The following is a 26,156-nucleotide window of genomic DNA, read 5'->3' on the forward strand; positions in this document are numbered from 1 at the left end:
TGTTGAATGAAAACACAGAGTGTTTTGGTTGGAAGGAGTGTGATGACTGTAATATTTTACTGATACACCAAAACATTTTGATGCAGTCCGTAGGGCTGTATTCCTCTCCATTACCTAGGCACTGAGTTGGTGACCCAGGTTACGGTATTGATAAGAAATCTCGTTTTGTCTTCACTATTATTTATTAAGCAGGAGTTAATTTCCTAACAGACATGAGCTTTGCTTGCTTGAATTCTCAAAGAAATAGGAAATAATTCACTGCAAAAGGATAAATGTGCCATTATGAAAATAGCAGTAATCTTGTGCATTCGTATAAAAATCTGACCGTTAATGTGGTGGAACCGAATGCAGTAAAGTGTTACTGTTCTGTCTGTCTTTGCCTGCTTGAGATACCTGTTGAGCAGGAGCTGTAGTTACAGGACCTTGACAGTAACGTTCACTTGCTGCAAAGGTCCATTGGGTGAAGTATGGTGAAAATGAGTGGGGAAATCCTTCCGATGGAGTGTGTGTGTGAAAGATGAAGCAGCAGCTGCTGTAATGGCTTTCTGAATAGCAGTAATGGCTTTCTGAATAGCACATCTTTGTGCCTTTTTATGTATGTATTACTATTATCTATCTCTATTCATCTGTCTGCCTGTTGCATCACTGTATGCATTCTCATGTCTGTGGGACCAGTTTGTGTTGGGTAGACAGCATTGCCTCTGCATCTGTGCGTTCTTCAGCACCTATCCTGGAGCTACTTTTTTAGAACAGGAGCTTATTTAGAGTTAACAGGAGCGTGTTTCATTAAAAACAGTCTTTTGAATCTCTTTCAGTAGCTCATGGAGCTCTAGTCCAAGAGAGAGGAAAGAACAAAACCTAGAGCACTCTTACAGTGATTTATAGGTGATGGATTCAGTAATTCAACACAACTAAGTTGCATAGAGCCATACTCCCAAGTTGTCGTTACTGATAAGCATAGAATTGACCTTTGGATTTTTGGATTTAATCCTCTACCTTCTCTCTTCTCATCCCCTCATCTTTGTACCAGATTTATTTAATAAGAATCTACCTTTTCCTTAGCATTTCAGTGTCCTGACCTTTCCTACCATGATTCTTCTGTTTCTTTAAAGGAAATTTCAGGTGCTGGTGCTTTCTTGCCCACTCCTCTTAAAAGGGCAGGAGTTTCTTTGTCAATCAGGCAAGCTGGTGTGTTTGGAGTTCCAACAAAGAAGATGTAACTGAACTGTTCCTATTTGGTGGATGCGTGTCCTGTGGGAGGGACACTGTTAACTGTGACAAGTACTGAGCTGCTTGACTGACAAAGCATTGATTGACCTGGAAGCCTGAAGTTGCCTGTTTTGCTTGTTAATTTTGGGTGGCTTTTCAAGATCCTGCCTGAGGAGGCTGGTCTCCTACTGAAAAACATTTGTTATAAAAGCCTGCTCTTTAATAGGTGTGAGCATTGAGGTTTTGTCTCTCCTGAGCTTCCCATCCTATTGAACTCGAGTGTTGTCACGGCAGCTTGCTTTTGCTTTTCTATTCCCAACATACAAGTTGGAAAGATGTATTCAAACTAAGTCATGAGTGTCTGGGAACCTCTACTTGAAGATACTTTTTGTAGCTGTACTTTTGTTCTGAACAGTGATAAGGGCTGAACTATGCCTCAGATATTCAAAACTTCATAAGCTGCTTGCTTTGAAGCAGCGGCATTCGGCGTTCCTGTCTCTCCAGTTCAGGGCCCTCGGTATTTCACTCTGCAACATAAGCTTTTCCAAAGGAAGTTTTTCCCTGGCGAAGTCGGGGTTCCAGAACTGCTGACTCGGAGTGATGAAACAGCAGTAAAAATAAGGTGAAATTTCCCCTCCCTCATTCCTTTCAAATGTTTTCCTTCCTACCAAAGTCTTGTATCAACATCAGCCAGGGTTCTTAGGTGGAAGGTGTTTATCTGCATTGGGTGTGGGGACCTATTGGTGAGTAAAGAACCTTTTTGTTTTAATTTTCATGTAGAAATACTTAGCTTTTTTTTGTGTGTGTGTGTTTTCAGAAGTATTCAGCCAGATGGAAGCACTTTCAGTCTTGAAGTAAACTGTAATAGCGGTTCTAGGGCCTCTGTGCTTCAGTAAGATCTGTTCTTTCACACTTTCTTGAAGACGATTGTGTTCCTGAGAGTGGAATGTAATTCTTCAGTCTGTACCTGTAGCCCTGTGTGCATGTTGTAAGGGAATAATGGATAAAGAAACTGTGTTAGCCCCATTGAGAGACTTTGCTGCCTGTGCAGGGGAGGAATACAAAAGGATGATAAAAATCCAAGTGTGCAAATGTTACCTTTGAGAGTCAGCAAAAACAAAAGCCAGATTTTAGTTTCCTGTTCTGGGCTATACTGTTATTAACTGATGCTGTCAGTTGTAATTGCTTCCTGGATTTAGAAGGGAGTGAAATGAAGTCCTTTTAATCTCTTTTCTCCTGTATAAAATACTCTAATAACTCAACTGACATTTCCTCATTTGAAATAAAAAGTATCTGTCATCTATATGGGTAAATGTAAAGTTTCAAGGCTAGGCAGGATTCCTGTATCATGGTCATAATATGGTCCAAGGCTGTTTGATGGACCTGTGCACCAGGAGGCTGTGGGTATATGTAAGTCTATACATCTAAGAAAGCAAGTTCCTGGTCATTTGAAGCTGTTCAGTGGATGAGGTGCAGTGATCCTCAGTTGCCAACTGATAGTAAAGGGATTCTGATTTTTAGCAAGGTCCTAGGAAAACCCAGCATTGCTCAGGATGCCTGCGGTGAGCAGACTGGCAGTTGAGGCCAGAAATCCATCACCTCTTACTGTAGATGGGAAACTTCTTCCTGGGATATATGTTACTCTTTCTAAGTAATAGAGTTCAGCTCTGCAGTAGCTGAACCAGTTTATTTTATACAGATGTGACTGGGTGCCATCTCGGGGCGATTTAAGATGATGCAGGAGCTTGCTGCTAGTGAGGTCTATAAGAGGTATTTCAGTTAGGCTTTTAGAATTGGTGATGTTTCTTACAAAGCAAGATGAGCTTCACTCCTTAGGAGGGCTACTTAAGCTGTGTCATTCTCTGCAGGATTCTTCATTTAAGTCTTTTGGGAACATTGTCATTCATCAGATGGATTAATCCATCCTTTCTCCTCAATAGTGCCTCGGTGCTTGTATTTAGATTGTTTTGTTTTCTTTTTGATTTTTTAAATGGCCTCCAGGTAAATAAGAGGAATCTTTAAAGGGAATTCTTACTGCAAGTGAGGAGTCCTGAGCTGATACTGGTCAGGTTGGACAGGGCTTGGAGGAAGCTGCTCTAGCGGAAGGTGTCCCTGCCCATGGCAGGGGTTTGGAACTGGATGAGCTTTAAGGTCCCTTCCAACACAAACCAGGCTGGGATTCTCTGATGCTCTTTTGCACCACTTGGACTTTAATGATAGTCAAATGTTTATGCCATTGAACTGGGAAAGTCAATAAGATGGAGGAGTTGCTTTCTGGTCCATCTCATCACCTCCCTTTTATTCAAGGGACCATACACTCCTCTCCACATGTTTAAATGTAGCTGATGGGGTGTGCTGTCTGCCTTGGGTTGTGTAGGTTGGGCTTCTTCAGCCAGCATCACTGAGGTTGGTGAACTGGCTGCATGGATATGTGAATATGCACAGCGTGGATCAGAGAACTTCAGCATGTGTCTGTGTTTTTATTTCTGGTATTACAGTATCGGGAAAGAATTTGGGAGTACTATTTTTACAATTGGCCTTAAACAGAGAATAAAGGAAACGGCGCGGATTGCAGCCTTCGATGAAGTAACAGGAAGGGAAGCAATGAAAACCATAAACTGTGCTGAGTAACATTTCCTCTCTTCTGCTACACCCCCCGAAGGGTGACAAAGTCTTTATTGAGCCCGACAGGATTCCTAGTAAAAGCTGCATTCAGTCTGTATAAGGAGCCTGCTGAATCACGGTGAAGCAAGTCATGGCAGCAGGCAGGGGGAGAGCCTCTACTCACAGCTTACCCAACCTGCTCTCCGTGCTCCAGGAATTACTTGTGTTTGCTCTGCTGAAATCTGGGCTCTTTAAATAACAATGAAGAGAAATTCAGCCACTGTCCAGCAGTGGGTTAAAATCCTTGTCCTGATACCAAGTGAGTGCTTGATTCCGCTGGAGCTTGTTCTCACTTGGTGCTCACTGGGCAGAGCACTGCAGGGAAGGCAGCAGCTCTGTGTAACAGGGAGGTTGTGACAGCTTTCACCCATGCTGCTCCCTTCCCTGGAAGCTTTTGTACCTGATGGTCTTTATTGAATGTCAGTGGAATTTGGGAAGCTGTTACCATATGGTTTAGCTGTTGTTTCAAAGGCATCTTATGTATGTCTGTTTCCTTTAAAGTGTACTATCTGTAATAAAGCTGAATCTGTAACAGATCTTGAGGCGGTAATAGCATTCGTGTTTGCATTGAAGCACACAGAATATGGATCCTGGCAACTGTCTTGTCTTACCTTGGTGAAAGAACAGATACAAAATCCCTTTGCGCTTCGGTAAGCGGCAGGTTCTTGTATGCGGAGCGGGGAGTCCTGGGTGGCTTGGGTGCAGGGAGCCTCGAGTGAGCCAAGCAGTGTTCTTGCAACAGGAATTTAATGTTTGGGGTGGAATCGAGAGACAGGTTTTGCGTGGCTCTTTGGGGCAGGTTTGCATGTGAGAGCAATCTGTCTGGAACTTGCCGACACAGCCGTTTCTTCTGTGCGGCTTTGAAGCGCTGCTGCTGCCGTGCAGGCGTCTGCTCTTTGCTCATTCCCTGTGCAAAACTCCAGGCTGAGTGAATAATACCTGTTCCTTGAGACCCTTTGCTTAAGTTCCATATGGGTCTAGGGCATCCGTGAGGCTCAAGCTCATTGGGGAATCACTGGGTCCTGGCCTCTGCTGCCTCTCCTCTATCATAGGACACAGAGCTGGGCAGTGCTAAAGGGACTCTGGAAGGATTTATGGCTTCCTCAGCTTCCCTGACACCTCCGTGCAATTGCTGAGGATGGCTCTTTGTGAATGTAGGGGGATTTGCAGCCATGAGGTCATTTCAGAACAATTTATTTTCCTTAGAAATAGAACAGATTTCCTGCGTAGTGCTCTAAAATAGCCGTGTGTCACTGGGACACCTGGCTGGGGTCACATCAAGCGAGGCATTGGGTTTTCATTTGATGTTTATTGAGAGCAGAGTTGCTCTTGATGCAACCATCTCATCCTCCCTCCAGAGCATCACACTGCTTTTGCCCACTTTTAATGCCTTGGGGGAATTTGTCTTGGACCTTATTGTGGATTTCCAGCACATGAATGTGGTTCCTGGGAATTACGCTTGTACTGGTTGGATTGGTTGTTGGTTGATTGGAAACCTTTGTATGGAGAACTCCCTGTTTGAGACCACCATCATTCCACTGGATCCTTAAGTCTAAGCTTTGTCAAGTTGCCCCTTGGATTAAAGACAAAAGGTTGGGAGAAAGAGGGGTGAAGCGCAAGGGAATGATACTCAGATTTTACACATCTGCTCAGATGACAGAGGCAGGGATAAACTCCTTAATGATGATGGACATTGAATTGTTAAAAGCTATCTCAAACTTCAGAGGTGGCTGCGTAAGTCACTTCAGCCGTAGGACACGAACTCTGTGTGCTTCAGCAAGTGTCCTGGGTTAATAGAAGGGTACAGAGGCTGTTGTGTTGCTTGGTGTGCTGCTTTTATTTTCCCTTATGCTGTATTTGTGGCATCTTGTAGTAATTACGTGAGTTGGCATCTGGCAGGGAAAAGGAGAAGTGGTCCAGTTATTCAAGTGGCTCCCTTTGTAAGTATGTTGGGGTGAGGATGTTACTATAGGAGAAAGCTGATTCATATAATAAATTGCTACTAAAATCTCCATGGTTTTGCACCACCTTTGGTTAGCAGCTGGTTAAGAGAGGATGTGTGTGCTGGGATGATAAAAGCTGCTGCTGAATGAAGCTGGGGCTGCTGGTGCATCCGTGCTGGGCCAGGCTTTCCTTGTGGCCGGATCTGGTGATAACAGTGCTGGTGCAGAGCAATCCCTTGATTCCTGCTCTTCTGCTTAAACCCATGGTATTTTATACTGTGAATCTTCACCTTCACGTGGAGAATACGGAGAAATGGATATACTCCAGTTTTTAAACAGAGAGGCTGAGAACACCTCTGCTCATGAACTCAGTGCTCTCCTTCCGCACAAGATGAACAACTCCTGCCTGCTTCCCTCCACTCTTTGCTCGGTTCCCTTCCTTCCCTTGGCTCACTGGAGCTACACTTTTAGCTAGCTGGATAGAAATGTGAGTTAATTTCTTCTTAAATAACCTCAGCAAGGTAGTTTTCTGTCAAAGACTGAAGAATTTATGTGGGCAAACCATTTGAAGGTCGATACTGTGCTTTGGTTTCAGCTATTATTTCAGCTGCTGAAAAGCTCTGAAAATACAGATTACAAGATAAAATAATGTTGATCTTGGTCCCTAGTTTAGGGCATGTGGAGAAATTGTTTTGCATTAATAATTACGTGTTTTGTTGGGTTTTGGCAGAAAGACGTATGTAAAGAGATTACAGAGAATGGTATCGGAGAATCCCAGCCTGGTTTGGGTTGGAAGGCACCTTAAAGCTCCTCCAGCTCCAACCCCTGCCACGGGCAGGGACCCCTTCCACTGGAGCAGCTTGCTCCAAGCCCCTGTGTCCAACCTGGCCTTGAGCACTGCCAGGGATGGGGCAGCCACAGCTTCTCTGGGCACCCTGTGCCAGCGCCTCAGCACCCTCACAGGGAAGAGCTTCTGCCTCAGAGCTCATCTCAGTCTCCCCTCTGGCAGGTTAAAGCCATTCCCCTTGTCCTGTCCCTACAGGCCCTTGTAAATAGCTCCTCCCCAGACTTCTTGCATGGAAGGGGTAATTTTCCAGTGAATACTTTGTGTTCCGCTGTTGTGACACTGACTGTTGCCCTTTGGCATCGTTCTTTTATAGCCCTTTTTATTCCTAGTGGGTACCTGTGCAAATTATCTCTACCCTTTGTACCCTGGTTGTGTTTGCTCTTTATAACCGGTGCAGCCACATAACTCCATTTCTAAAAATAACAGCTTCCAATCCTATTTTCAGGTTTATAAACCTGGAATTTGAGCAATGAACACTTTAAGCTCCAACAGAGGAGTTTTTGGGTGCGTGGTGCAGCTGGGCTGGCAGCATCTCTCCATGAGGTGGCCACAGCATGTGCCTGGCACTGGGCACTCACTGCCTCCAGCCCCAGTGGGGTTAAATTGTGTTCCTTGGCTGTGGAAATACAACATGAGACTCTCAGCGTAGCCTCTCAAACATAAGATCAGTGCAGTTATGAGCACTTAAATGAGATGGGAGTAAGGGAGGAAACTTTGCAGAGTACGCCTGATAGGAGTTCTCACATGGGCTAGATGAGCTGCACGTAACTTCTATGAATCGTAGAATACCAGGTGGGAAGGGAACTCAAGGAAAGCCTGTTCAGGCTTTGAAGTGGCATGGGAGGGAGAGGAGGAACTTCGCTATGTGGCCGTGAAGGATCTATTTAAACATTTAAACAAATGAAGAGGCATTATTTCAGTGAGACATGTAAAGTACCAGTAAAGCGCATGGGTACATGTGTAAAGCACATGGGACCAGTGCCTTTGGTGCACCATAGGATGGGGGCAGCCCATAGCCCTTCCCGGGAGATGTGATTGTGGGATTACTCTTGTGCTTAGTGGCACCCAACAAAATTACCTGCTCTGCTTTAAATAGGAGAGGTGATTGCTTTAAAAGTCAGTTATTTTTAGGGAGAGTGATACAGATCCTGATTTAAAAGCGCCCATAGAAACTGATGTATGAGTAGCTGATATATTTAGCTGGTTGAAACATCACCTGCCTGGGTAGTGCATAATATGATGGGTCTTATTTCATTTATCATTAAACTGGTCAGTGTAAGCTAAATGCCTTCTGTCGCACTGAGGTGATAGGAAGCTTTGCCTTCTCTCTGCTGTTCCCTCTGCTGCTGCACATCTCAGCCCACATCTGAGCTGAGGGATGCTTTCCAGGCATGAATCCCTTTAAGCAAATGTTTATCTCTTTAATTTACCAACTGTTTATTCATCAAGCTCCTAAGTAAGCATGCTGGGTCCATGCGGCAGTCCTGTTTGGTCAAGCTGGCTGCAGGTGGAGAGCAGGAGGCAGCCCAAGCTGCGTTAACTTGCTATGGGGCTGCAGAGAATAATCCTCAAGTAAGGACATTGTTATTTTACATGTGTACAACATCAAAACTTTGTGATTAAACATGAATCATGGAATGGTTTGGGTGGGAAGGGACCTCAGCGCTCATCCAGTTCCAGTGACCTGCCGCGGGCAGGGACCCCTTCCACTGGAGCAGCTTGCTCCAAGCCCCTGTGTCCAACCTGGCCTTGAACACTGCCAGGGATGGGGCAGTCACAGTGAAATAGGAACATAGGCTTTTGTTCTGCTTACAACTTTTTTGTAACTTAACAGAAGTGCTGATCTAAACTGTATTGTTAAAGACATTATTTTGTATCTTGGTCTTAATTATGTAGAAAAATCATGGAAAATGTTGGAAAGCGTGTATAGATGCAGTGAGTTGTGAAGACTGATAAATTCAGCTTTAGTTGTAACACTGAAGAGTAATTCCCCACGGCTGCTTGGTAGCCCCGCTTCAAAAGGAGTTGAGAGCATCCACTGCTTGTCCTTCCTTTACAGCCAGTCCAAGTGCTCTTCTGTCCTGAGAGAGGCAGATGTCCAGGTGGAGGAGGAAGAATGTGGCACACGGGGTTTATTTCAGTTGCTCCATGAATCCTTTAACTACTAAGATATTATTATAAGACATTGTACAGTCGAAGGATATTTTTGCTGCATTCCTGTGACGAGGGGTGAAGTTGAAGCAGTTCACTGCTTGGAATGGGGGAGAGCTCAAAACCTGATCTGTCTGGTACCTCAAACGACCTTTGGTGGCCAGATAGCCATCTCTTGCAGACTGTGTGTGAGTTTGGTGTTTGGAGGGTGCTTCATAGCCAGCGCTCCTGGGCGTTTGGCTCCGAACATCAAGTTTGTGGCAACTCGGAGTCGGAGGATTAAAATGAGGTTGGTGTGTGTGAAACGGGTGCTTTATGAGTGTATGTGTTCAGCATTCAGGCCTTCTGTTTAATTTTCATGGGTTTGGGTAATGACATTTAAAAAAAGAAGAAATCTGGAGTTTTATTGCTTTTGCATGGCCTGCAATTACGTCTAACCTTTCGTTTGATTTAACAGTCTATAGCCACTGTATTTCTAAACACTGACTATTAAGCCAAAGAACTTTTCTAAAGTAAATCCATTGTAAATCCTGAGGCCGGCATTCATATTGGTTTATCCTTTGTAAACACGGTGTAAATGCAGCACTTGAAAACTCAGAGCATATTTTCCAAGGCCGAGCTGGAGAGACTGCTATGGGGCATATAAAGGTTTTGTTGTGCCTGTATTTAGTGCCACCAGCCCACCTGTTCAGGACAGTAAATTAAATGATGAATAGCCCTAGTGAGCTGTTCGCAGCATGTGGTCTGCACCATCAGCACAGATATTTTTGTGTCTGAAGAGGGTTCTGTGGCGTGAGAAGTTTAAACAGCTGTATCTGCTCATTACAGCATCCACGTAGAGTCCAGCTCCTAAAGGGAGATAATCTTCATGTTCTAATATTGCTGCTTCAAAAACACTCTTTGCCTCTGTGGTTGCTAATGATGGCACTGATGCGATGCTGAGGCTTGGTAGTAGGAGGTGGGAGACAAATCTAAACCTTCGTTGTCTTCATCTTTACCAAAGAGTATATTGGAGCAGCTTGTACTGTTACCCTCTGGTTAGCTTAGAGAGGCAGTAGGATGGAGTAGAGTTTCTAGTAGGGCTGCCACCTAGGTCTGAGCTGAACATGAAATAGCTTTTTCTCTCTAAATATAACCCTGTTACTATTAAAAGCAGTTTTGCCGCTATAGGCGGTGCAAAGAACCATGTGATTTAGGTTTTCACTAGGGCTCTTTGCTACTACCAAACTAATTTTGCAAACTTCCCTCTTTAAAGAGGTATTACAAGTCTCTACAATTTTTGACCTTGGGTGGCTGGGACTGTCCTGTTTGGCCTCTTCCACATCGTGCTGCTGTATCTGTTCATGTAAATCATATTTGCAGAGATACTTGCAATAAATCTTTTTCAGGTGTTTATTCGTCAATTGGACTTCACTCTTTTGCTTTTGCAGCTTAAGCATGGACAAGGTTCTGTGTCCTGACCTATCTACTCATTTGGGCTTCGCCTCTAGAATGATCTCCTAAGTCTGTATAATATACTGCAGAACCTGAGAAGGTGACACAGGAGTGATCAGATGCTGTGAACAAAGTTGCTCATGTCTTGTCTTCTTTTTCTCTTTAGGACTTAAGTACAATCTATTCTTTCCTTCATGGACTGGACATACTCTCACATTTCAGGGAACATCAGCTCAGGTAAGTGCTCTGGAGCTAGTTAGTGTTGCTCAGCACAGCTGGTATCCATGGCTGTGGTTTTGCAGAGATGAGCAAAGCTTTTGTCTGCTGGCACTTGGAGCGTTGGCCAAGTCGTTGCTGAGTTAAGTTCCTGCAATAACGTGGCATGGAATCTAAACTAATTAGCTTTGCTAAGGACGAAGGCAGAGATTGCTCCCATCTGCCTACAGAGGCCTGTGTAGACAGTGCCCTGTGTGAAGTCCACATCACAAAAGCTTTTTAATGCCTCAGACATATTCGGATAATCTTGGAATACATAAAATGGAAGGCCAACAAAGCACAAAAAGTGCGTTGGAAGTATTTTAGTTCCTTCAGTTCTGTTGCTATGGGTAATTCCAATGTGTGGGAGTGATTTAAACACTTAGGGAACATGCTGTATATTCTCTATCTGGGTAATGAGGAACACCGTAATAATTTCAATTTTATGGTTAAGCACGTCCTTTGTTTAGAACATAAAGATAGTTAAATTTAAGGTCTTAAGCCTTAAAGGGATTCTGCTGAAATGTGGTGATTAATGGCTTATGGTCTTTGGGGATTAAAATTGAAATTAAACTTCTCCTTCTCTCTCAGAATAATGTCATCAAGTGCCCGCTATGAGAGGTACAAGGGCAACCAAGTTCTCTTTTGGTAAGTACTTACCACTTGTTGACGTTCTTCAGTAAAAGCGTAAACAAAATCACTGCTTTGCACACTGTAATAAATCACTTTTTACTTGTTCTCTCCTTGTAAATAGAAGGCTTTACAACATTTAAGCTTGGCCGGGCTGGTTACAAGCTCTGGCAGGAGGCGGTTGTACCAGTGGTATGATGTTGGCATCTTAGAGGTGCCCATGCATTGCCAGCACAGCTCCCATGGACAGCAGAAGTGTGTGTCTGTGCACGGGCAAGGTCCGTGGAAAAGCAATTAGTGTCACACGTGGGAGCCGTGGTGACAATTCAGTAGGTGGCACTCTTCCCCTGGAGCTGGTACTGATTGTGGAAGTATCTTGTACAGAGGAGGATGGAGCTCAGACACCATCTCTTCTTTTTAAATCACTAGGATGTGTTTTAGCTCAGGGTTCTTTTTAGGTTTCTGCCAAGAGGCAAATATATTTTTCCCCCCTCATATTTTAGCATTGCTTATGGTGTATTTATCCTCTCACAGCTAATCCCAGCTTTTTATATAAGGCACATCTCCCAGTACATGAGCCAAAACGAGATGCCACCTACTAGTTCATATTGTGGGTGTCTGTGACACAAACCTGCTCCAGCACCAGGTCGATGTGTGTATGTGTGGTTGTGTGCTGGAAAAGGAGGGGAATGTTGGGCTGCAGCTGGGAAGTAGCATTGCAGTGCTTTAGGAAGAGGCAAAATCCACAGCAATAAAACCTCTGTGCAGGGCTATGGGCTGTGGGTTGAAATGTTGGCTGTCCCCCTATCCATCCATCTGGGATCAAATGGCACAGTGGGGCACAGTGCCACGTGTGCATGCTATGCAAATGCAGAGAGGGAGGAATGCAAAGCAGGAGTCAGGTATGTGTCTCATGTTTTATCTGTAACACTTGACAGGTCTGTGTAGTATTGTGTGTTGAGCTGCTCATCTACTTCAGGACGGGATAACAATTTTCCTGTATTTGTAGCTTTATGTACACTGAAACTGGAATGAAATGTTTTTACTGAAAGTGAATAATTTAATTTTCATGAAATAAATACTTCAGTTGATTGAAATGTCAAGTTTTAAGGCATAAGGAACATTATGGATGTAGACCTTTTGAGGAAGTTAATTCTTGGGAGCATTCAATGAAAGTTCATGGATTTCCAGTCTGTGTATCAAATTGATAGAGTGGCAGATCATTAGTTTACAACAATAATACCTTGGATAATACATATTTCAGAGTTGCTCTAAGAAGAAAGTAGATGCCAATGATTTCTTTCTCCTACAGCTCGGAAACCATTGCAAGATGCTGGTACATACTGCTTTCTGGGTCTGTGCTCATGAAGGATTCCATGTTTTTACCACCTTGCAGGTATGTCAAGTTGTTGTTGTTATTGAAGGCAAGATCTCTCCAGCGTCAGAGGAGCCGAAGGAGAAACGCACACATGTACAGTTAGAGAAACTAAAAGTGCCGTTAATCAGGAGCAAGGGGAAGCTGAAATCTTTGAACCTTTTTGTTTCCCCCAGTGCCTTTGATTCTGGGACACATGTGAAGTCCTTCTCCCCTTTGCTTCATGCCTGGTGCCACACACACATGGATAGGGAAGGAGATGTGCTGCTTGGACATGAGAACAGGAGAAGGAAGAGCACAGCTCGCTTTCTGTTTTGTTCCAGTTACATCCCTGCGTTATCCAACCTCAATGTAGGATTTAAAATACGAGGCTTTTTTGCCTGTTTTTAAGTACAATGGGATAAACTAAAGTTACTGTCCCTGAACACCTCATATGACACATCTTTAGTGGAGGGAGCTGCACAGTGACCAGTCACTTACAGGCTCTTTTCATATGAATCAGTGCCTTGGATAATGGTAATTAGCACAGTTTTAATTACATTGAAGCAATACTTAATGTTACGCATTATTGCCGTGTCCCCAGCCAAGTTCCTGATCATGAGTCAGTCTGAAAGGAGGTTTAAATACACAAAAAGGTCAAAGCCAGGTTTGAATAATTGTCAGTCTGGAAGAACTGGGCAGGCAGAGGAGTTCTGCAAAACAGGTAACAGTTAGCAAACGGGTTCTAGTTGGAAACTCAGTCCTTATGTATGCTTTGTAACGCTTCTGCTCCCCAGTTACGGCTTTTGAATGGTGACATTGTAATGCCAATCTCATATTTGTCCTCTGGGGCATTTGACAAACACTTTGACTACCAAATAAAACAGATTAAACCCAACAAACAAAAAGCCCTGAAATGGACAGAAGTTCTTTAAATACAAAGTTCAGGATTTCCTTATAAACTACCTGCCTAGCAACTTGTGCTTAATAACTGTATGAGGCACTGTTGTACAATGGACTGTTGGTGAGATACTTTCCATTTCCGTAAATAAGACTGGAAGGTAGTGATGCTTTACTGCTTGTTTCCTGGTACCTTCTCAACAATACTCGTCTTTCTGTCATCTGCTCCATGATTACCTTGACAGATAGAAGGAGATCGTAAGTAGCCAACTGCAAACTTAATGAGGTTAAGATGTAGGTTAAGCTCACCTTCCTTTGCATCCACTGTTTACCAGTTGGTCGTTTCAGAGTCAACAGAGCATCAGGGAAACCTTCCTTTTCTTCTGCAGATCTTTTGGAAACAGTGTGCAGATTCAAGCTTGTAAGAAGCATAGCCCCATGGAAGCATAAGGAGGTGGGCAGGCACTGCTCTGTTAACTTTCTATATGTGTTTGAATGAGTAAGGGTGTAAGTTGTGGCTCCCTGTGCCTGAGAAGGGCTTTTTGTTCGACTTGCATGGATTTGTATGCAAGCCATAACTCAGAAATTGGCTTAAAAATTGGAGGAGTAAAGCTTGCAGCTGGGTACAACGAATCTATTCAATATCCTGACACTGATGATCATGATGAGAAAAGCCCTGTAATGTAAGATTTTTAAGGCAAGAAGCAGATCAGTCAGTAATAATAAGGTACAGAGATGGCATAACCTTGATTACAGGTTACTGCCTGGAGAGCGGATTTGTCAATAGATTTGGCATAGTAGGAAAAGAGTTTGCTTCTTAACGTGAAAGCAATGGCTGGCACAAACCAACAGGATTGAGGGATTTTGTGGAGGGGAATCCTGTCGGCGAGTTCAGGAGTTTTTGTGTTAACCTTGCTTGTTAATCAAGTTAATTCATGTGAACAGGATATTTGAAGGAGATTACTCACAGCGAGATTAGCCATAGGAGATATATAAAGGGCCTGGAGGAACTTCTGAAGCCAATTATGTGGATGACAGCCTCCTACAGCTGTGAGAATTGAACCTTGAAGGGAAAAAGACAAAGTCTTGAAGCATTCAGGATGTAGTCGCAGTGAAAACAAACACTTCTCTTTTCTGAGCCCTTCCAAAATCTCAGAAGAGAAGAAGATAGGAGTCATTGTCCTCTTCAGGTAGTGCCTTTATTGGCTAAAACCACTGATGTTAGTCGAAATGGACTCATGGTTGTACTGTCGTATCTTTTCAGTGACAGTTGTGGGTGCTTCAATGACTCAGTAAGTCATTTCCCTTTCTCTTCTTGGGTAAAAGAAGGCACAAATCCGGGGATCAAGAAAACTGTCATAATGAAAGAGGAACCCCAGCTCTGTGTTGCAAAGAGCAGCTCAGGTTGAAATGATTTTAGCTTGGCTTGTATTAATAGTTGTGAATAACAGTATAATAGAACTTGCATAACAGTATAGTAAGAGCAGAGGTTAAAGACTTGCAATTTGCACAACTTCAGTTTCTTGCATTTTAGACAACTTGAACTTTTGATGTCAGTAACTTCATTTTCACACATATCCATACCTCACGTACATCATCTAAAGGCTGATCACTTTTACTTCTAAAACCTGTACTGCTGTTTCCTGCAAGCTGCTCTGAGTCTGTGCCGTTCACTAGCAAAGCAAACCAGGAGCTCGGAGCTCCTGCATTCCCAGCTCCTGCCAGTAAGAGGTGTATTGGCTTTTCTCTCTCACTGATCCTTCCTTTCCAGATTCAGCTTTCTTAAATAGTGTTTTCTTTTTAGACCGTACCTGCTGTATCCAAGTTGTGTCCTGGTGCTTCTTTAGCTCTGCCTCTTCATTCTCATCTCCATCCTGGCATGAGTCCCTGTGGCTGTGGTGTGGAATATTGCTTTTCTTCCGTAAGCTGCAGAGGTCTAAATATATACGTGTGCCACCTCACTGCTGCCATACAGCAAACACTGGTTTTGACCAACTTGCAGCTGCCAGTAAGGTTCTGAATGGTGATACCTGTTGGAACAACAGTGACTTCCCTTTCTTGCTCTTTGTGTGACAGAGGTCTTAGGATGCCACTCCGTGTGCTGGCTTTACACTTGGAAGCTCTTGCAACTAATGCTGTAGATAATTCTTCTGCTTTCAAAAAGGCAGCTTGAGGTTTTCTTCCCTCGTGCTTATCAAGGCTGGATGGATCTTTATAGCCTGGATCAGAAGCCGTGGCTGCTCAGTGCATATGTGGCTCTCAGAGGTGCTCTTTTCCCTGGGTATTTCTGTAAGTGGTGGCTGTAACTTGTAGCAGTGCCTGACAGCCAGGAAATAAACGAACAGCTTGGGACTGCTCCCAGTAAATGTATTTTGTAAAGCTAATTAATTCAGATAGGGCTGTTGGTATTGAAATTCTTCTGGCAGGGCTGGTGCTGTGATGAAAATACCCTGAGGAAAAGGGAGCATGGATGGGAAGAGGCAACACACTGGTGAGGAGGGGCTGTGTGTCCTGGTCTGCCCAAGTGCAGCTCCTTGTACTGGAGGTGCAGCCATTGAGTAAGGACTGAGAAAGCACTGCAGACTAAAAGCATCTTTTTTGACGTGGAACAGTCTTCTAAGAAAGCCAAAAGAGTGAAGAAAGACTGTACTTAATCTATCACAACTAAATAACCAGATAATCTTGTCTGTCGTTCTGCTCCCCCAGTGATTTCCTTTAGTTCTTACAACAGCTGCCCTACAGAGGTTTTATAGACTGCACAGGATGCTGATTGCACCACAGCAATAGGTTTTCTTTATTGGTTAAACTAAAAAAGTCCAAGAAATGTGGAATTGGAAGCAAAGGGTAATGTGCAGTTTGTATATAGCTAAAACACAATTTTCCTGGGACTGCCTAATGACGTGGCCTGGAAAGGCTGCAGAGCTTCACAGAAGGTGGTACGTAAGATACAGGCTTCCTCAAAGCATCATCGTGTTCAGAGTATAAACTAATTAGGATAGACATGTTGTGCGTGCAGCCCATAAACCGAGTAGCATGTCATGCAGCCTCCAAAATCATTCCCAATTAAAACTTTCAGCAAGCTTAAGAGATAAACCTGCTCAGTGTTGTTCCAGAGAGCTAATGTGAAAATGGGCTTGACTGAGCATTAGTTGAAATTGGTGTCATGCATTCAGCCAGGGGGGTTGAACTGAATGATCTGTAAGGTCCCTTCCAACCCAAACCCTTCTGTGATCTTGTGGTTTCAGGTTGCCTTTAAACCCTGTTCTGATGGAGTTAAGTAGTGTTTTTACGTTTAGGTTAGTCTGAAATGCTCAGGCCTTGCACAGCCTGTAGCATTGTGTAAACCCTGCCTCCTGCACTTGCTGAAGCTTTTGCTCTGTGCTCGTGTCAGCTTTTATCCCCATCTCCTTACTCTGTTCTGCAAATCAGGGTGCTTGTGGGGCTGCTCAGGGGTTTGCAGTGCAGTGGGAGATGCTGCTCCATGGGCTCCTGACGGTTCTGTGTTGTGTGTCACTGCATCCCCAGTGAGGGACCCATGAGGTTTCCCCCAGCCCAGTGTGTCAGATGATGCTCGATCTGAGAAATTAAGACCTCCATGCAGATGCACAGAAAGCCAAGTTATTCCCTTGAGGATTTCGGTGTCACTTACACTCATAGACCAGGATTCTGCACTCTCCATCCAGTGCATGCATCCACAGTGTCTCTGCTGGTTACATGGCTATATAGGTTTCCCCTCTTCCTTACTTCCCAGCCAATGACAAAGAATTTAAGTGTAAAATTACATCTTTAGAGGATTTAGATTGGGGTTTCATAATACTAATGGCTGCTCCAAGCCATCCATAATATCCCTGTGTAGTACATTCAGCGGTAACTGGATTTTACACAGCTACACTGCAGTAGATATCCCAGGTGTTTGCTGGAGCAACTGTTTGTTCAAGAGGTAATTTTGAGGAGAGGAAAAATGCTTTTCAAATGAAAGGTAGGCCCTGGCTTGTGACAAATACCCAACAAACAACACATCCATTCCTTATACAACTTGTCTCTTCAGGCCAAGCTGTGCGCTTGCCTGCGAGATGCTTTGTGCATTGGAGAAATCCAGCCAGGCTGTGGGATGCGTGAGGTCACAGTGGCAGAAAGTACAGTTTGTCTTCATGCTCCTCAAAGCAGCCTGAGAGGCAGGCTGAGAGACGACTGTATTCGTAAGAGCAAAGTATCTGCAACAAATTGCAATCCGTTTGCTTGTTACACTGATAAATGGGGGTATCAGTGTCCCAGCCCAGTCCCAGATGTAATACAGGACCGAGTATCACTGCGGGTAGCTCTATCGACATTTCATCACCATCGCAGATAACTGCGTGTGTCATTGATACCAACTTTGTGATTCCGTAGCTCCTGGAAAACACAGAACAGCTCTTCAAGTGCCTGACATCTCGTCATCGAAGGCTTTGATGCGTGAAATGTCTGAAAATACTGATTCAGGACGTGGTAGAATATTGCGGATTTGAAGAGTCTGCTAATGAGTGTTCAAACAAATAATAAGGCATTCTGTCACAGCCTCCATCTGTTTGTAGGCTGAAAGCTCTTCAGGACAGGCTGTGTGTTTACCTTGAAAGCATGTACTGTGTTTTCAGTACTGCAGAATGAGAAACCATCACCAGCACTGAACAACTTCACATATTGATCATGGAGGAATTCTCCAGTTAAACCTGAGTGCTGTTCCTCACGTTTGTTAGGCTTGAAATTCCAGATGCATTTCAGCACCAGATACTGGGGTTGCTTAACAGCTGGAGATGAAGCAATTTTAAACGTTTCTCTTTAGAAAGCTGTGTTTGTGTACATCCTATTTAAAGAACTCCATTATTGTGTTAAAGATACGTTACGGTGGAGGCTTTTTCTAAGTAGCTTGCTTAGTTTTAATCAATTTTGATCCATCCCCCATGTCAGTAAAATCAGGTGTGTACTCAGCTGCTTATATCTTCAAAACGTGAAGGTTTTGAAGCTGGGGTCTGCAGTCACAGGGTTTTTTTTCGCTGTATTAGCAAATGATGCAGCGGAAAAGGGACAGATGAAGCGGGTGAAATGGCTGGTGCTGAGAGCAGTGTTATTCGCAGGTCTGGGCTTTGACGTTTCAGCAGCTCTCATCTGCTCTTGTGGCCTGAACGCCCATTAGTGGTTGGTATGTGATGCCATGCCAGTTTGACTTACATTCCTGTCTCACATGATGCAATTGCTTAAGCATTTTTAATTAGGAATAGCAGTGAATCAGGAGGAAAACCAGGTTTCTTGCAAATGAAGCATCCATAAATCAAGGATAAACAAAGCTGCCTTTGGTATGTGGAGGACATCTTTTTCCTATGACAGTGTTGTAAGCCAGGGAGCGAGTGTCTGAAAATTAATGATGCAGATGTAATAGATGAATATTAAGTGACAGGAGCTTACAATAAAATTATAAGTAAGGAAAGTGTCATGTTGTTTTATGAAACATGACTTTCCTGGGCTTCCAACAGGGGGAAGCTACAGAAAATGATGTTAAATTTAAGCCCTTATTAAAATACATGATGAAATGCTCAGATTGAGCAAAGCTTTAATTGTTGGGTTGTTTAAAATCTTCATGGTTTTACCTTTGGTAGTATGTCCTTTGACATTGTTTTTGCTGTGTTGTAAATAGACCTTAATTTACATTAGTTTCATGTTTCCTCCTGCTTTCACTATTGGTTTAAATTCTTAATGGGATTATTTGTCCTCCTCTCTGCTTGAAAGCACCAAAGCTCAGTGAGGTTTTCCCACTTTTCTTTTGGATCTCACCACATATGACATCAAGAGGAACAGCCTGGTCTAGCGGAAGGTGTCCCTGCCCATGGCAGGGTGTTGGAACTGGGTGAGCTTTAAGGTCCCTTCTACCTCAAACCATTCTATGATTCTGTGAAGCTTCAGATTATTCCAACCATGCAGTTATCAGTGTAATCCAGTTAGGATAAAGCACTACAGTTACCAGGAGCACAGCAGTTGAAACTCTCAAGTTTTGATTGTGCGTATGGTCTACTGGAAAATCTGTCATTGAAGTTCTGTCATTGCCATGGAGTCACTAACAGCAACTGAGATTCTCACCCCATGCTACAGCAGGCCAGAGCAGCACAAGTTTCACACAGAAACTGGCATTTTCACACATCTCCAATGAGCAAATCATAGAATCATAGAATAGTTAGGGTTGGAAAGGGCCTTAAGATCATCCAGTTCCAACCCCCCTGCCATGGGCAGGGACACCTCACACTAAACCATGCCACCCAAGGCCTCATCCAACCTGGCCTTGAACACGGCCAAGGATGGAGCACTCACAACCTCCCTGGGCAACCCATTCCAGTGCCTCACCACCCTCACAGTAAAGAATTTCTTCCTTAGATCCAATCTAAACTTCCCCTGTTTAAATCAGAGCTAACGTTTCCATGCCTTCCTTCATGTTTTTTTCACCCGGCATGTGATACAGGCATGACAGTCTCATGTAGCTGCGATACAGCAGAGAGAATGGCCAAATTACTCCCACTAGCACAAGAGTTAATTTAGTTCAGGAATGTCTCTTTTCATTTCAGCTCTACCTTTGAGGTGAAATGAAATTCCACATTATGATTTCTTCACCAAAACCAAAGTGACGATAACTGTGCTGAGGTTTTATTTGCACCTGCAAAGAAACCCTACCCAAGTTAAATTGTTCCAATCCTCTTCCATACAATAGAAGACTAAAGACAGGAGATTTTTCCCCCAAAACAAACTTCTAAAGGAATTAGGTAAAACTGAAAGTTTCAGGTTTTGCAGCTTTTCATAACAGAAATAATCATTACTGCTTTATCACAAAGCAGATGACTGATTGCTGCATCCCCAGTGGTTAGGGAGAAGCTACAATCTCCTGCTGAACGTCATTCAAGCACAGTGTTTTCCTTGTATAACAACAATTTATCAAACTACTGGAGGCTGAGGGAGGTTTGCTTTCCTTTTGCTTTGTTTTACATAAACACATCCCTGGAATCCAGCTGCTGTCAAGTTCCCCTCTGCTTATGTTGCAGCATTTGCTAATGAAGTAAACAGGAATGCCAGGAAAAGCACACCGACCGCTTGTAGCGAAGGTCAGGCTCTTGGCACTATCATTTCTGGTCCATCAAGCACTTTGCAACAACCAAACACTCAGACAAGGATTAGGTTCCAAAGACAAAACCCACCCTTCCAAGCCTAAGGAATAAACTACTCATATTTACAAGTCCATAGGTCAAGTTTAATTATTTCCTGGTGTGCATCATGGGATGTTTTATCGATTCTACCACAACAGAGCTCCGTCAAAAGAGAAGGCATCGAATGGGCTTTCCTGAGCTGTAACCACCACCACACTTTGAAAACACCACTTTTTAACATTCTTCTTAATGAACATCCCCAATGTCTTTTAGAAGCATGGGGTTTGATTTCTTCATGACATAGTCCATATTTTTCTCTCGAATGCACCCAAAGCTAAACCAAAGAAGAGCACTCTGAAAAGTACATCCTGGCCTTGAACACTGCCAGGGATGGGGCAGCCACAGCTTCTCTGGGCACCCTGTGCCAGCGCCTCAGCACCCTCAGAGGGAAGAGCTTCTGCCTAAGAGCTCATCTCAGTCTCCCCTCTGGCAGGTTAAAGCCATTCCCCTTGGCCTGTCCCTACAGGCTCTTGTCCAAAGCCCCTCTCCAGGTTTCCTGCAGCCACTTTAGGCACTGGGAGCTGCTCTCAGGTCTCCCTTCTTCACTTGCACAACTTCACAGTTCAGTTGCTTAAGTTCCTTTCCTGAAAACACATGTATCCTACAGGAGCTCTTTTATGCTCCGCTATCACATAGTTTTAAATCATGAGCCCTCTCAATGTTCCCTACAAAGTGGTCGTGTTTCAGTGGGTATTTGCTGTCGAGAGTTCCGTGTGTGTAATTCAGCCGTTTTGTGTGGCTGAAGTTTCCGATGTACTTTCCAAACATAACCTTAGTGAAAACAGATGGAGCTGACCCACTTTCTGAGGATTTGGCTCCGCGCTTGTCTCAGCCTCCTTCTTATTCACACGTTAATCTCTGCTTTGAGTTAACTGATTATACAGTTACTTCACCTGCTAATACGTGTTAAAACAGGATTGCTGTTGACGGCCTGAATTTGTAACACGGCAGCTACAACTACTGAACTGCTAATCCAGCCGCGACGCTGTTAATCAAGGAGGTTTTCTTTCTTTGACATCTGTATGGGATCACTTTTGCTCAGTGAGTGGGGTGGGTCGAGCACACTTAACTCCAGCTAACAGCTTCCTATGATAAGCCAGGCATTTTCAATTCCAGGTGCTGCTGTAGTCACAAATGAAGTGATTTAAGAGGTTATTTGTCTGTAACACTCCCGATACCCCCCAGCAGCATCTTTTTTAGTGCTGGTTCCAGTACCAATAGATCTACTTGGATAATACTGTGTCTAGAGTGGATTTCCCTGAAGTCACCTCTGGTCTTGTGTGTTCTGATCAGCTGAAGCACATCAGATTGCTTTTAAGCCTCTTTCCTTGGTCACTGCATTAACACAGCCCATCACATTTTGTTGCATTTGTGTGGTTTTCATGTTCCTTAAACAGAACCCATCACAGCGATAGGCTCCTTGTGGTGGCAGAGCAGCAGCGTAAAGGCAGAAGTCACAAGTTAAAGCTGGGATTTAGAGAAGAGGTTCTCTGTCCTCCTGTATGGGAGGATGGAGAGTTGAAGGAATGCTTATTAACAATGCTGCGTGCACAGAAGTGCTTTGGAGTTCTCAGAATTTATGTGTATTTGTTTTACCAAGGCTGTGTAATGCTTAATTAAAATTTACTAATGTTTTCTTGTCGACACTGGAACGCATTGTGAGTGCTTTTGAGTATCTGCAAGTAATAATGACTTTACAAAAGAACATTCTTTATATTCAGGCTTTACATAGCAGGCAAGATGAGAGGTGCTGAGTAAATGGAAAAGAACATGATAATGGTGCTGTCTGGTCACAATATTTCACACAACAGTTTTTCATCAGTTTCTCTTTGTTTTGAAGGCTGTTGCAACATGCATCAGTGCCAATTGCTTTTATTACTGGAAAGGTAAAACAGGCTTTTGAGCTCATTCTTTTTTGTTTGCTTCTTTCCCACCCCACTCTAGTTTCGGCAAGCAGTCTGGAGGAAAGCGAGGATGCGAATGTATCATATTGGAGCCTTCAGAAATGATTGTGGTAAGACAGATATGGGTTTCTTTTTTTCAAATGTATTTAAATCTATTGCTGGTTTCAGCAAATTCTTTCTGGGTTATGGCAGAAAGCTTATTGTAAAGTGTTCTATGAAATTGCAGCAGAATTGCCTTGATTTCAATTATACCTATGGCTGCTGTCGTAACAGCAATAGCTATGTAAATTTAATCGAGATGGGTAAATGATGATGATGATTAGGTCATTCTTTCTGAAATTATGCTTACTTGAGTTTCAAAAGCCTATCAGTTATGGCTGAATTGAGCATTCCGGAGTCAGGCAACGATAGGCTACTATCTGGAATATTATATTTGTACCCACAGCCCCTATTTCATTGCTATTTACTGGCTGTGCTGGATCCTGTAGGGACAGAAAGGACCTCTTATTCCTAGTCCTTGCAGTTCCACAGAGCATGAAAGCTTTAAGGTAAGAGGAGAGGGAACAGAAGAGTGCTTAGCTAAGCTTGAAGGATAAGGTTTTTAGTTTAGTTGACATCGACCTTTTCCGTGTCCAGGTTTCTTTGTGCTTCTTCACAACACTTCCTAATACTGCCAAGTTCATATGTGCTTACAGCTTGTAACTCAGCCCTTCCCAGGTTGATGTACATGTGCTGTCAGCAGCTGGAATAGTAGCACAGACCAACCTTGCACCATTTGCTGGGCAACACAGGAAGGTCTCCTTCAACCTTGATCTTCTGAGATGTTGCTAATGAAGCTGTAACAAAAACTGTTGTTGTGAGAAGCTACTTGTCTGTTGAGCAGGCTTAGATCTCCAAAGTGCTGTTGATTCAGCTTCCATATATCTAGGTACAGTAACACTAAAGCTAATACTTGATGATGTCTCTTACGCATGGAGTAGGTGAATATTTAGCTTCTGTGAGAACTAACTTTCTGATAGCGCACTAATAGCTGTGGATGGCAGGGAATAGCTGGGTATGTTGCTATCCTTTGTGCTGTTCTTGCTATGCAGCATCAACCTGATTCTGCTCATGGCTTAGCATCGGTAACGTGCTGTTTGCTGCAGCAGATGCTTTAAGCTCTGCCAGGTCATGAAGTAAGCACAGGTAAGAGTGCAAGAAGCCTGCCTCAGTCCTCTGGAGTGACATAGTTCATTTGTGTATTCCCAATTGTCCAGTCTCTTCTCAAAGCTGGAGTTTTAGGGGAGGGATTTATGCCTTGAGGGATGCCACAGGACTGCCTGTGTGATGATGTGTGCAGCCGCATCACTGAATGCCCTGGAGACTCTGGTTTGCCACTGCTACCTCTCATTTTTGCCCACCCCAGGGCAGGGGGTTGGAACTGAATGAGTTTAAGGTCTCCCAACCCAAACCAGTCTGTGATGCCTCCAAAACCCAAGCAGGAGGTGATGCTCCTGCTGCACGTGGTGGCCGCAGTCGGAAGCGCACATGGGAAGCCTGTGGCTTTCCCCACTGTGCTGGCTGGTGACTCACTTGTGAGTGTGTTTGCAAGTTACGTATTGAATAGGCAAAGTATGTGATAATACAGAATTCTTAGGAAATACCTACATCCTTCTTTATTCTTACTGCCATTGTCGTAATACAGGAAGGTGCAAATAAAAGAGCAGCTTCTGTGCCGTGTTCGTGCCAGAGAGAAGCTTCCTTATGAAGATATTTCATTAAGAAACTGATGAGTGTTTTCAGAGGAACGCACTGGAGAAGCCAATGTTGGCCATGGCAGCAGTATCGGATGCTGCTGGGTGTTCCTGGAGACAGACTCACTGTCCTCTCCATTTTAAACATCTGGGATTTTCTATAACTGCAGTTAAATGCTGGTGAGGGTGTAGCACTTGAAGGTATCTTAAATCCTTTCCTGGAACTTACATTTTCTGTAGGAAAATGAGGGAATTAAAGGTGAAAGGTGTTTTTTCATTCCTTCGATGTTCATGTTTTACAGGTAATTGTAGCTAAAGGTACTATTAATTGTCAGTTTTCAAGGTACGACTTCAAATGGAGTGAGAAAAAAAGCATCAGTGTGGTGGCAGGCACCTTGCTAATGATCTGCACCAACACAAGGTGCACCCGAGTTTCATTTCCCTGAGTAATTCTTACTAATTGATCTTAATCCTTTTATTTTCTCTTTTTAATTTGCAACATACTAATGAGGTTACTTCATAATGAATATTTATCTTCAAGCAAAAGAATTAGCTACTTTAATGTAGTTAAGGAACCACAGTTCTCTGCTGCTTTTCACTCCCCTCCTTTTCGTTTTCGAATGTAAATCAGTTTTGTAGCAGGAATCCTCTGGGAACTGACCCATTTTAAAGGCCATAAAATGTGGTCAACTTAAGTTAATGAGGATAACAGATAGTGTGTGAATGGGCATTGTAGCTCATATTTTTGGAGGCTGAGCAATCTATTGAATTAATAATAGGTCCATTTATCACTTAAGAAGATGGCCCAGAATTGCAGTGTATCTGGGTGTGCTGAAGTGTCCTCTCTGTTGTTCCTTGGTGCTTCCATTTTCTTCTTCAGATCTAAAAGTAAGATTTCAGTAAGAGCAGCAAGACACGTGGAGGTGGAAAATGTTCCATTGCTGGCAGGGACTGCAGAGTGAAATTGAGGGCAGGCCTGGGATCCTCCGGGATTCTTACCTGGCAGCAAGTGCTGTGGGTGATGCTGGCTGTATGGAAGCATTCTGCTGCTGCCAGCATTAATAAAACACCCTTGATTAGAAACCCAACAGTTATGACACTAACTGGGACTTCATATTACATATAGAGGGGAGATTGAGATGAGCTCTTAGGCAGAAGCTCTTCCCTGTGAGGGTGCTGAGGCGCTGGCACAGGGTGCCCAGAGAAGCTGTGGCTGCCCCATCCCTGGCAGTGTTCAAGGCCGGGTTGGACACAGGGGCTTGGAGCAAGCTGCTCCAGTGGAAGGGGTCCCTGCCTGTGGCAGGGGTTGGAGCTGGAGGAGCTTTAAGGTCCCTTCCAACCCAAACCAGGCTGGGATTCTGTGATTCTCTATAATTTGAGAGCAACCTTATTGCTAACGAAAATCCATCTTTTATGCTAGGGGAGGAAGGGCTTCTATATCCAGTGTTTTACCACTTTATTGATGATATCAAATGGCCTGTTTAAAAGGATTGGTTTGTTTTATTTTTGTGTTTACCTGCATGCCTGGTGTTTCTTTACATCCTGTGCTTTCAGCAGCTCTGCTGCTAGGTGTCTGCTCATTGTCCCGTGCCTTCACAAAGAGGTAGTAAAACTCTAGGGAAAAGTGTGGTTGTCCCTTGCTAGGGGAACTTTGTTTTTCTGCTTTCTTTTTTTGACAACAGAGTGGTGTGAGATTCACTCTTCCTTTTTAACCATTGTAGCTTTAACCTATATTGTCAATGGATGCTTTCCTCTAAGGAATTAAAAATAACCCAGCAGGCAAGCCCAGCTGCTCACACCTTCCTCTGACCTCAGCCAGACTTAGCTGTTTGGAACAAGTGCTGTGGAAAGTAGATGTGATCTTGCTTTTGTGATGGTTTAGGTGTTTTGGTTACTTTCTTGTTCCTTTCTG

At 43.6% G+C, this 26,156-nt stretch overlaps 1 protein-coding gene across 3 annotated transcripts in view; it reads left to right on the plus strand.

Annotated features, from left to right (window-relative positions):
• The window catches only part of RAPGEF6 (Rap guanine nucleotide exchange factor 6), a 116,024-nt gene that overhangs the window by 14,736 nt on the left and 75,132 nt on the right, over nt 1–26,156 (plus strand). For all 3 annotated transcript variants that reach the window (XM_080627496.1, XM_080627498.1, XM_080627497.1), the window contains exons 2-5: nt 10,415–10,485; nt 11,095–11,151; nt 12,446–12,529; nt 22,552–22,621. In XM_080627496.1, the coding sequence (XP_080483622.1) occupies nt 10,415–10,485; nt 11,095–11,151; nt 12,446–12,529; nt 22,552–22,621 (282 nt within the window). The remainder of the gene's footprint in view (nt 1–10,414; nt 10,486–11,094; nt 11,152–12,445; nt 12,530–22,551; nt 22,622–26,156) is intronic.

Source organism: Psittacula echo (genome assembly GCF_963264785.1).
Source record: "Psittacula echo genome assembly, chromosome: 11".
NCBI lineage: Eukaryota > Metazoa > Chordata > Aves > Psittaciformes > Psittacidae > Psittacula > Psittacula echo.